The 12,331-nt window shown below is 42.7% G+C and overlaps 1 protein-coding gene and 1 long non-coding RNA gene across 2 annotated transcripts in view; one reads left to right on the top strand and one right to left on the bottom strand.

The window, feature by feature from the left end:
- Positions 1–6,161, bottom strand: part of TTC23L (tetratricopeptide repeat domain 23 like) — a 52,553-nt gene extending 46,392 nt beyond the window's left edge. Inside the window, exons 1-3 of the mRNA XM_081825987.1 lie at positions 5,751–6,161; positions 5,029–5,129; positions 1,121–1,304 (exon numbers count right to left, since the gene is read on the bottom strand). Of these exons, the coding sequence (XP_081682113.1) occupies positions 1,121–1,304; positions 5,029–5,096 (252 nt within the window). The 5' untranslated portion in view covers positions 5,097–5,129; positions 5,751–6,161. The remainder of the gene's footprint in view (positions 1–1,120; positions 1,305–5,028; positions 5,130–5,750) is intronic.
- Positions 6,162–6,179: 18 nt separating this feature from the next.
- LOC145722549 (uncharacterized) lies at positions 6,180–8,470 on the top strand. Its single transcript, XR_014146881.1, has 2 exons — positions 6,180–6,838; positions 7,512–8,470. It is a non-coding gene; the product is annotated as an uncharacterized LOC145722549 (long non-coding RNA).
- Positions 8,471–12,331: the final 3,861 nt, after the last annotated feature.

Genomic DNA, 12,331 nt, shown 5'->3' with positions numbered 1-12,331 from the left:
TCTGTAATATTAAATATCTAGTCTCATAAATCTAATAATTACCTCATAAATCTAATATATTTTTTTTTTACAGTCTGCCTGTCCATACGTTGAGATCAGTCTCCTGAGTCTCTTTTCATCTATAGGTTCCGCTTCCAACTCTAGTCATTATCCAAACTGGCCAAGGAGTTGTCAAGCCTTAAAAACCCACACTTGTACTCTATGGCAGATGGTACTTGTCTGTTTCTAAAAGCAAAGGTTCTAGCCTAGGGCTGTGAAATATGAATGGGTACAGGCCAAGATGACTGTCCTCTGCAAGTCCTCTGGATGATTTACAGAGGTAAATTTATAGATCTATCCAAGTAGGGGTATCAGCTTCTATCATCTGCCTGTGAGGTGTCTCTTGGCCTTTCCTAAAGCCATCTACAGACCCTTCCTCTAGACATTTTAAGCTCATTTTTTTTCCCTGGCCAGGAAGTCAGTGTATGAATTCCTCAGTGGATAAATCATGCTCCAGGAACATGCTGGTGCCTGTGTTCTAATAATGAAGGTCACCGTCATCCTATCTCAGGCTCCCGGATTTTGAACATTCTATTAATAGCACTTGCTCTGAGGTCCTAGTTACCAAGTCTTTTCTCGCTCTGAGAAATGCACCTCTGGACTCTGACCTCTGTTGCAACCTCCCCTTTCTGGTGCTTTAGTTTGCTTATGAGTCCACTGAACCACTGGCATCTGAGCCTGGGCCTCAGCCTGGCTACCCTTGTTCTCAGCCTCCTGCCTCACTATCCTGGCCTTCTTGTTACCCAAGGGATCTCATTCTGAAACATTTCAGGAGAAATTAAAAAAAATTTTTTTTTTTTAATTAAAGGTAATCAAACATAAACACAAAGAACAAAACATTCATTTTCAATTTAAAGCCAGGAGCACAAACCCTCCATGGAAGAATGCACAGTGACCCTGGTGTGGAACCCGAAGGCAGGGTGGCTACCCCACTATGCTCTGCCTTGTTTTCTTCTGCTTATAAAGAAATATAACAACTTCCCCTACTTTGAGCGCTTCAATGTCCACTGAAGGCAGAGCTTCTGTCATCGTGGACATATTTTTAAAGGGAAACTAAAACCTCGTGGGCTTTTTGTTTTACCATTTTTTTCTTAATCAGCTGAGCTATTTTCTTCTGGGATTGGGCCAATTTCTCTTTAGGAAGAGACATGCAGACTGTGGTCTTCTCCTCCTTGGCTGTAGTGTCTTCTTCACTCTCTCCAGACCCACTAGAGGAACACAATTCTTCTCTTCGCTGGTATGCTGGGATCTTGGCTTGCTGAGACCTGTAGATACCAGAGAGGGACGTGGATTCAGATTTGACCTCTGCGTATCTCAAATCAAATGGGGGGTAGGGATATGCGCTCTATCAGAAACTTGAAGGAATAAAGTCTGGGGATAAGCTCGCGTCCCCCTTGAAGTGCAGAATCAGGACAGCAATGTGGTGATTCAAATGAAACAGATTTGTTAAACCACCCACCTCCCTCAGAGTCCCAGCTCTGCTACTTACTAACCATATGACCCCAAGCAAGTTATTATTTAATTTGTTTCTTTGTAAAATGGGGTCAATCAGAGGAGGTGACTGGATTAAATCAGATAATACTCATAAATCACTTAGCATCACGCCTGCTATTTAGTAAGTACTATTTTAATATTAGCTATTATTTTATTAGCTCCAAAATGGAAGTGCTGAATTGGAAGATCTCAAAGATCTTTTTCATTCTAAAATTCTGATCCAAACCAGGAAAGAAAATCGGTACAATGAAATAATGGGAAGGGAATTAACAGTTTGAGGCCAGACTTCACTGTCCTCTTTCATATTTCTTAAAAGTATTGGCCAACTAACTGAAGAGGATGTAGTCCCAATAAGGAGAGGGGAGGGAACTCCACAAAGTCAAGAGCAGATTCAGAAGCAAAATGGCCTTCTCAGTTGTATTATAAATAAATGTGTTGAATAAAAAGCCGAGTGGATTGAAAATCTCCCCACTCTCCACTTGCTTCTCTCCCTCCTGCCTCCTCTCTCCCTCCCAGCCCCCTCTTTCCCTCCCACCCCTTCACGCCCCCCCTCCTTCCTGCCCCCTCTACTGTCTCACATGCACAATGTAGATCTCTGACTTCAATGCTGAACATGATTATGAATGGGTAACTGGAAATGGTAAGGATAAAAGTCAAAGGAGGTAATCTTACACAAAAAAAGACATAACCACATCTTAACATTGCCAGAAAAATCAAAGTGATCCAGAAAAAACAGAATTCTGAAATCTTAAGAGCAGAACAGAATGTTTAATTATAAACAAGTCTCCCAAAGGAATCACCTTTGTATATACAATTTTAAAAGTTGTACAACTTTTAAAAGTTCAACCACTACATAGTTTTAAAAATAAAATTTATCTTCCTTTTCCACTGATTAGATAAGTAATAAATGTTCACTGTAAAAAAAAAAAAAGAAAAAGAAGAAGAAAAACAAATGTCAAGTGTAATCTTTTACACTAGGTTTGAGAAATGACACGTTAACATCCATCCTGACTTCCTGTTCTAAATAACCTACCCAGAGGCACCTGAGCAAACCAGGTCACGGGGACAGGACAGCAACATTTCTTCAGGCCCAGGCCTGGCAAAATCACCTTCTGCCCACAAACAGAAGTGTGCTTTCAGAAGACATGCAAACTCAGTGGAAAAGCCAGAGAACATGGCTGATGCAAGGTGATCAGAAGGTAGGTGCTAAGCTTGCCTCCTCTCTGCCTGGTGAGTTAATGCTCCTCCTTCAAGACCCAACTCAGATGTCACCTCTGCTGGAGTCCCATACTAAAGTAGCAAGTAGAGACACCCTCCAAAGGACTTGCAAAAATTTCCTCCAAACTTCTACTATAGTGCAAATCACATTATAGTCACGTTTTCAAAATTCCTTTGTTTTGTTTCTGAGTCTTTGCCTTCTAGCAAATAAACTGCACCAGGGCCAGGGCTAAATCTCATTTATTTCTGAAACCCTGATACCTGGCTTACAGTAAAGATAAATAATGGCTTGTTAAATGATGCACAAATTAGTGAAAAAAAGAAAACATAGTCTTTAGGACACTTGAAAAATACTGAAGGTAGAGGGAATCTGTGGCAAAAGATCCTAAGTCAAGAAAACTAACAGAAAATTTAGTCCCTCAATAGAAGATTTTGCTTAGGCTGCATATTTCAAAAACCTGGAACAGAAGTTCAATCTACTGGGATCACCAAAGAGATTGCCAATTATGGATCTTAAAAATTATAAGCCCTAAATATTTTAAGTTCAGCCTTCAATAAAATTAAGCTGAGACCAAAAGCAGCAAGCTTCAACAACAGCGACCTCAAAGCAAGGAGAAACATTGAGGTCTTGACAAATGACTTGAGAATGCAAAGACCTAAACTAGCTTTGAACATCTTGTCATGAAAGATTAGAAAGATGACTGGAGAATACTGACCAGTCAGATTTCTTGAAAGATAAAATAACAGTCAGAATAAAAAGAATAGGCAGGTTGAATGAAAGGTCTGTCTTGCCAGGTTTATAACTTATTCTATATATTGCCATCAATAAATATGAATTCAGACTAGTAATAATACATATGAATTATCTGATTACTTCCAAGATACTCTACCGTGAACGCTACATCTTAACTTCAATTTTTAAAGTTATACAACCCTTAACCTCAGGATATTTTATGAGGTGGTACAAAATGACTAAAATTAAGCACATGAAATGTGGCTAATCTGAATTGAGATGTGCTATAAGTATAAAATACACACTGAATTTCAAAGACTTAGCATGAAGAAAAAATATAAAATATTTCACTACTTGTTTTTTAAAATATTCCAGATATATTAAGATAAATACAGTATTAAAATTCAATTTACCTATTTCTTTTTTATTTTTTAATATGGCTACTGGACAATTTTAAATTACAAATGTGGCTGGCATTTGTGACCTGCATTATATTCCTGTTTGATAGCATTGGTATAGATCAATGGTTCTCAACCAAGGGTGATATTGGCCCCAGGGGACATCTGGCAATGTCTGGAGACATTTTGGTTTGTCATTACTGGGACGGTGCTAATGGCAGCTACTGGGTAGAGACCAGAAATGCTGCTAAACATCCTACAATGCATAGGTCAGCCTTCTACAACAAAGAGTTAGCCCACCCAAAATGTCAACGGTGCCAAGGTTGGGAAACCCTGGTATAGAAAAATGGTTAAAGAATTGACTCTGCAATCCGGCCGCCCAGTTTGAATCACTAGCTGTGGGATTTGGGGCCAATTACTTAAGCTTTTTTTGATTCATACTCCTTAGCTATAAAATTATAATAGTATAATAGTACTAGCAGTACAGGGATGTTGGGGCAATAGATGACTTCATGTGAGTACTTAGAACAGTGCCTGGCACAAAGTATTTGCTCAATAAGTATTAGCTATTATGATGTGAAAGTTTTACTTATTGTCTCTTTATTTCATAAAACAATTTTAATTTACTCATTATCTTTGTTATATTTGATTCCCCATGACTTTATCAATCTTGGTATAATTAACCTATCTATAAAAAATAAAATTTCCCGGGGCGCCTGGGTGGCTCAGTCGTTAAGCGTCTGCCTTCAGCTCAGGTCATGATCCCAGGGTCCTGGGATCGAGCCCTGCATCGGGCTCCCTGCTCAGCGGGAAGCCTGCTTCTCCCTCTCCCCCTCCCTGTGCTTGTGTTCCCTCTCTCGCTGTCTCTCTCTCTGTCAAATAAATAAATTAAAAAAATCTTTAAAAAAAAAAAATAAATAAAACTTCCCTTCAGTTAGGAAAAAACAATTATGTTCCTTCTCGCACAGGTTGCACAATTACAAATGGATTGTATAGCAGAATCGTTATTAAAACACACCACAGAAGCTCAACCTTCTCTTCTATATAATATGCACGCAAAGCTCCGCAGCCCAGGTTTGCCTTAAGTGGGAGGTCCGTGTTCCAGGCCAGTGACTGAGTGTGATGTCAAGGTTCTGTGGTACTTACAGGTGGAAGCAGAAATCCCAGTCGATGTCACTGCTGACAGTTGGAATGCGGATGGGACTGGCTTGCATCTTCGTCCTATCAAGAATCACAAGTCAGGTTGGCTTTGGAAAAAAAAAAAAAAAAAGGCTTAGAAGTCTGTTCTATTTTCCCTCTGTTGGATGCTATTAACATTAAACTGAAACTGCCCAAATACATAACCCATCTGAAATCCATAAATAGACTATCCTCACTCATATATAGAGACACCTAGAAGGCAGAAATTAAAGGTATTTGCCAAATTAAACCTCTGAATTAAATTTCTTTCCCCTAATTCCTACTCCAGAGTACCTCCAAAATCCCTGACTTTTTTTTTTACCCCCTTAAAGCCAGTATATTTACAGCTCCCGAATCATCAAAACTATGTTCTCCTACTCAAGTCAGATATTGTTTTTGCCAGATGGATCCAATCAAGCAACCAGTTCTAAGCATTAAATGAAGTATAGCCACCGTATTGGTTAATTCTTCTCTTTGTCCCTAGCGCCAACCCACTATTTAATAGGAGGTACTAGTTAAGAACACACAAGCGTCTGTTTGGGTATTGTCCTTAGCTGAGGGGGGAAATGACTGAAACCTCATGACAAACATCTGATTTATAATTATTTGTGAAATTCAATTCTCATGGCTCTCCCTTTAAATCAAATCTAAATCGAATGCAGTGTTATGCACTGAACATTAACACCCACCAAGTCGCTCCTCATTTCACCCTGCAGAATGTCACTCCTTCCCATCTGAGCCCTGAGTAGCTCTCTCTGACACAGGCTCCAGAACATCCACAATCCAAACACCAGAAGGAGATTAATTTCTTTCTAATCTCTACTTTCAAAACTATGGCCAGGGCGAGGAGTTTTGAGTTCCCAACCTCCTAAATTCTGTTCTATGAGGTGCTATACGGTCCTGAATAAATTAGAATACCAAACTTTGGCCCCCCTCTCAAATGCAAAGCGCTTCCCTCTTCCCTTCACCGCAACTTCGTAAACCCTGAGCCACATCCTGAGCCCCAAGTGAGCATCCCGAGGCTTCTTTCTTGCGGGTGGTGCCACAGAGGCTCCAACTCGAAAACCACAGGCGGGGAGCAGCAAGGTAGGGGTTGGGCCGCCCACCTGGCCGAGGGCAGAGAAGCCACGCCCCGGAACTAGCCTTCCTGGCTCCCTCAGCAGGAGAGCTCGGCTTCCTCGGGCGGCGTCAGCGTCCTGGCCTCGGCGGACTTCGTTCAGGGCGCCGCACAGGTGCCTGGCGGAAGCGAGGCTCTCTGCGCGGTCCGCCTGGCGCGCGGGCAGCCCGGGTTCCGGCTCGAGAGACAATGGCGTTGCCATGGGAACGGAACGCCGCGGACTGAGCCGGGAGCTTCGGCGCCTGTAGCCATGGCGACGCGGGGCACTTCCGGCCCCGGAAAATCCCCGGGCCACTCCCGGGCGCTTCTGCAGCACCCTTGGGCTTTCCGGTCTCCGCGGGCGTGACTCGCTCAGCCTCGGGCTCGTCCCCAAACTTCCCTCTCCTGCGGTTGCATCGTCACCTGTTGTTTTTCTGAAAGGACTTTAGCTCTGAAGGCATGAAGATGCCGGAAGAGGAGAGAAATCCCATCGCAGGATGGAAGAGGGCGCCGGGCTCCAGGACCCCACCTACTTAAAACTGCGGCGTACCGGACTAAATGGGCGCCTCCGCGCACTCTGCACCCCCGAAGCCCCCCCGGTGTTCTGGCTCTCCGGACTGGAGAGGAAAGGCTCAGATGTAACTGTTGATGGTGTCAGCACCGTCTGTGTTTCCTCTCCCGGTAAGATTTGAGCTATGCTTGATCAGGAAAGCGGAGTGTCCGAAATGAGTACTTTAAGGAATGAACCACTAGTTCTACTACTGATTAGCAGTTCCAACAATATTTTCGAGGGGTGGGGCACATTTGGCAAACACCACATAGCCCTAATTTATGCAGCATGTATTCTTTTTTTTTTTTTTTAAAGATTTTATTTATTTGAGAGAGAGAATGAGAGAGAGCATGAGAGGGAAGAGGGTCAGAGGGAGAAGCAGACTCCCCGCTGAGCAGGGAGCCTGATGCGGGACTCCATCCAGGGACTCCAGGATCATGACCTGAGCCGAAGGCAGTCGCTTAACCGACTGAGCCACCCAGGCGCCCCATGCAGCATGTATTCTTATACCATTCCTCTTCAGGAGCCTGAAATTCACAATGATAACAATAATTCAGATCTGACAGGTGCAGGGCAGTTGGGGTCAGTACGCAAACCAACAGCACCAGCTCCGCAGCCTTGTGCGGAAGGGTGTTATCACAAACCCTACGGTGAACAAGGGGCCTATGACAAGTCAAGTTGAAGATGGTATGTCCTCGTTTTTTTAAAAAAAGGGGGAAAAAAGCAGGTTCGGTAGAGAGAGAAGGAAAATATTTACTAAGAACTTGAAACGTGGTGTTTACATTTGGTGTTTGTTCTTTCCAGTTCCAGGTTGAAGTTTGCTATTGATCCAAGAATGCCAAGATAGACTTTCTGCAGTTAGGTTGGAGGAGCTATTTAAATGAGTTTGCTTCTCTTAAGTGAAACCTGAACCGCATTTTAACTTAAGGTTTAAATCTGTACCCTCAAGATCCTGCGCCAAAATTTTAGGAGGATCCCACCCCCTTTATTCTGTTCCCTAAGAGAACTCCCAACCTGGAACAAGGATGAGAGCAATGAACTCCGCTTCAAGATTTCAGGGTTCTGGTTTTGACTCTGTGTGGAGTCTCACTTTTCTTGCTCATACAATGAGAGTATTTGTTACCACTTGCTTTCTACAACCCCTCCCAATTCCCAGGATTCTGTGGTGGCAAACCGCAGGTTTTTGTGACTCTATGAACAATACTTAACACATATGGGGATCAAAAGAAAGAACTGGTTTCCTGTTCTCTAACACTGATTCCCCTTACTCTTGTTAAGTTGGTCTTCATCAAATTGAAAAGTTTTAATGTTTTCATTTTAGGAATTGGCTGGGAGGTTGTTTCTAAGTATATGAAATGTAACTTCTGGTTCCTGAACACCAGCTTCTGCCCATCATTGTGAAGTGAGGTACCAGAACAGGCACTGAATTCCCATTCTAAAAATGACAGTCTGGTTCCACCTCCATTTAATTAGCTTTGACCTTGGGGCACCTGGGTGGCTCAGTCAGTTAGGCGTCTGCCTTCAACTCAAGTCATGATCCCAGAGTCCTGGGATGGAGCCCCACGTCAGGCTCCCTGCTCAGCAGGGAGTCTGCTTCTCCCTCAGACCCTCCTCCCTCTCATGCTCTCTCTCTCTCTCTCTCTCTCACTCCCTATCTCTCAAATAAATAAATAAAAGCTTTAAATAATAATAATAATTAGCTTTGACCAGAAACAATTCACCTGTAAAATTAGAAGTCAAATTAAAAAAATGTTGAACTCTCAGAGTTCCAAACCTGTGTGCTGTTTTTTTTCCCTTGCCTTGCCATATTCACCCTGTCCCCAAACATAAACCTTAGTTACAGGTAAATGTGCTTTAGGTTTGTTCAATAACTCTGGAATGGGATGCTAGTAATCTTGCTTTTATAGTGTGTGTTCACTCACACAGTCCCTCCCTTGATCCTGAGGTAGAAGAGGCAAGCACTGCTATTGCAGAATCACCTAAAGGAAGCATGTGTACAGGGTACTTCTAGATTCTTCCATCCCCAAATAAATGAATTATTTTAACCGCAAGAACTGTGAAACTTAAGGACAAGGAAATCAAATAAACTTTCCTTTGGACTGTGTAATTTCTTAAAACACATTTTCTCTCCTCTTAAGACAAGGTTAGATACCTTACTTCTGAGCTCCCATACTATCCCATCCACGGTCTCATCTTGACGCTCACAGTTATATTGGCACTTTGTGAGTTTCTCACACTCCCCATGCATCTGTCCATCCCCCCAGAAAAAAAAAATGCATATTGAAGAATATGTGCTATGTGCCCAATACTGTTCTAAGCATTAGGGAAGCAACAGTGAACAAACAGACAAAGATTTTGCTCTTCTGGAGCTTCTATTCTACTAGGTGAAGAAAAGCAGGGTTACTAGTAAATAGTCTGATGTCTCTGCAAGTTAGAAAAAGGCACAGGGCCAGGGGAGTAAGCAACAACTTTGTGTGAATTAGGGGGAAAAAAAAAAAAAAAGCCTCTTCCTCCAGCCAGACTCAGGCCCCTGCTAAGGGGAACAGAGGGTGGGCTGGATTTTAGGACTCCCTCCCTCCCTCAGCTGGGTGAACCATCTTCCATGGAAGCAACAAATTATCTGGAGAAAAAGCCAGATAAAGGATCTAGAAAGTGATGTGGACATCACTTATCTAGTGTAGTTAAGGAGGGCCTCTCTAACAAGGTGGCACTGAGCAGAGGAAATGAGGGAGCAAATATACAAACATCAAATTAAAGAACATTCTAACATAACAGCAAGTACAAAAGCCCTGAGATGGGAGCAAGTTCAGTGGGTTCAAGGAAGAACAAAAGGGCAATTAAGAATGAGACAGAAGAATGGGTCAGCAAAGGAGCAAAGCACACAGGGCGCTCTAGGCCATCCATTCATCTAAATATCCACCCACCCACCCATGAGTACTGAACACCTACTAGGTGGCAGGCCCTATCTGATCAGCTGTGAACTCCTTGTGGGCGAGAGCTGTTATGACTCACCATCAAGCCTTTAGCATTCAACACAGTATCTGGCTTATTATCAATGTCCAATAACACTTAAGAAACTTGGAATCATCTTCAGGAACTCTCCAGTAGCAGAGATTCTGGCCCCTTAGTATGTGTATCAGTTTCCTATTGCTGCTGTAACAAATGACCACAAACTTCATGGCTTAAAACAACACAAGTTTATTATGTCCTAGGTCTGGAGGTCAGAAGTCTGCAGTGGCTGTCCCTGGGCTAGAGACAAGGTGTGGGCAAGGCCGGTTCTTTCTAGAGGCCCTTGGGGAGAATTTTGTTCTCTTGCCTTTTCCAGCTTCGAGACCACCTGCGTTCCTTGCTTTGTGGCCTCATTTTCCATCTTTGGATCCAGCAGTGCAGCATCTTTAAATCTTTGACTCTTGACTCCTGCTTTAACAGATAAATACACTGTTAACACTGCCTCTCAGTGTATTTAACCTGACTTAATCTGCTTAGGTTTTAAAAACATCCAGAAGTGACATAGGGAACCCTTACTACCTATCCTTCTCCTGTTCAAAAGCTTACATTATTTGGCAGTGTCTTGCTCCTTTCTCTCCCCTACACATCTCCCATTTGTAATCCGGTACATCCAGTCACAGTACTTGAATATATACTGTTTCTTCCCATTTGGGGGCTTGGTTTATAATGAACGTGTGGGAGTGTCTTCCCTTGCACTCACCTTTCTCTTGGGGACTTACTCTTCCGAGGAGCCTTTCCATCTGCTGGAACCCCCAACGATTGCTCTCTCAACCCATGGGCTCCAATGGCCTCCTTAACACAGCCATCATAGTTGAGCTCTTGTCCTTCGATTTTTCCACAAATATGCAACTCTCATGCTTGAGTTCTTGGCCCTGAGCGGAGCAGAAATTGCTACTCAGTGCCTTGGTCTGTTGCTTTGCCCAGCCCCCTCTTTGCCTTCAGTCGGCCTTTTAACTTTGCTCACGAAGCAGCACCCCCGTCTTTGCTGGAGAGTGTTTCTGCTGCTGTCAGCACCCCGCATTCCAGTTATGCCACGTTGCACAAGGTTGTGCTTTGACACGTTCTGGGAGCATTTCCCCCACACAGCATGTCATGTGTTTATCTGAAGATGGGTGGGTTTAATTATTAAAGGCTTTGCAGTCTGTCTTCAAGTTTATGTAAGGGAAACAAATTGAGGAGTCTTATTCAACCAATGTGAAGAAAAAGGCCATTCTTTCTCACACAATATGATGACGCAGGCACTATTCTACTCTTTTTTTTCTCTGCATTCTTGTAGCACATGATGGACGTTATTGCGAAAATGGGCAGTTTGAAAATTATTCAAGTAGTCTTCACCATGTGTACATAGAGACGTTTATACAAAGGACAGTCATCCCATCATTTTTAGGGCTGTAAAAGACCGGAAGCATCAATAAGGAACTAAAAATACAGCACAACTGTACTACGAAATACCATGCAACAGTTAAAAAGAATTAGATGTGTGTGCCAACAGAGAACAATCTCTCCAAGATATTTTAAGTATTTTTTTTTTTTTACGTAAGCTCTCCCCCCAACATGGGACTTGAACTCACCACCCCAAGAGTCGCATGCTCTACCAACTGAGCCAGCCAGGTACCCCTTAAGTATCTTTAAAAGTATGATCCAGAAGAGTGTATAAAGTACGCTTCTATATTTAAAGGGGAAAGCTAAATACATGCCTACAGGTACATAGGCATAGAATGTCTCAGGTCATCCAAGAAACTGAATAGCTGTTGCCTCTGGAGAGATAAACTAAGGACTGGGAGGAGAGAGATTTATTTTCAGTTTATTTCAGTTGATACCTAGTCATCAAGTCTTGGGAGTTTCTTCTCATACCCCAGCTTCAGCCTGAAGCATTTCTTTCCACCCAAGACTGGTTTGGATGTAGCTCGGTTAAATGCCCGTTTGAGTGTGGTGTTTCTCCAAGAAATCATCTTCTGAGTTGAACGGTTGGCCTCTGTTGAAGTAAGTTCTCCTCACAGGGTGCATGCACTTGATAACTTAAAATAGTTAATAACTTCATATGCCATTTGCATTCTTTTCATTGATTTATCTTTTGTTTTCGGGGTGAGGGGGCATTAAAGATCCAATTAAGCATGCACGGTGTGTAGTGATGAGCTGAAGCCGACATGGGAGAACCGTGTTATGAGTGAAGGGAGATGGCCCATTGTATTATGATGAAGAATATTAGCTACTTAAATAATTGCACCCATTTCACTGTCGTTTGGGTTTTTTTTAAGATTTATTTATTCATTTTTAGAGGCGGGGAGGGACAGAGGGGAAAAAACTCTCAGGCAGACTCCCCGCTGAGCAAGGAGCCTGATGCAGGGCTCCATTCCACAACCCATGAGATCATGACCTGAGCCAAAACCAAGAGTCGGACGCGCAACTGACTGAGCCATCCAGGCGCCCCGTCGTTTGGTGTTTTAATTATGATTCAACCTGTGAGAATTCACCCTAAAGAGTTTTTTAGGAATGAATTATTCTTGTAATGTGATGGTTGATAGAAGGTATTTGACTTTTTTTTTTAGCATGTGCATGTATTACCTTTTCAAAAAAGGAAAGAAGAGAAAAAACTATCTAATGGAAGCTTTCAA

The sequence above is a fragment of the Leptonychotes weddellii genome, chromosome 7 (genome assembly GCF_054177405.1).
Source record: "Leptonychotes weddellii isolate Sample4059 chromosome 7, ASM5417740v2, whole genome shotgun sequence".
Classification (NCBI taxonomy): domain Eukaryota; kingdom Metazoa; phylum Chordata; class Mammalia; order Carnivora; family Phocidae; genus Leptonychotes; species Leptonychotes weddellii.
The sequence above is the reverse complement of the archived record's forward strand: the minus strand, read 5'-3'. Positions and strand labels throughout refer to the sequence as shown.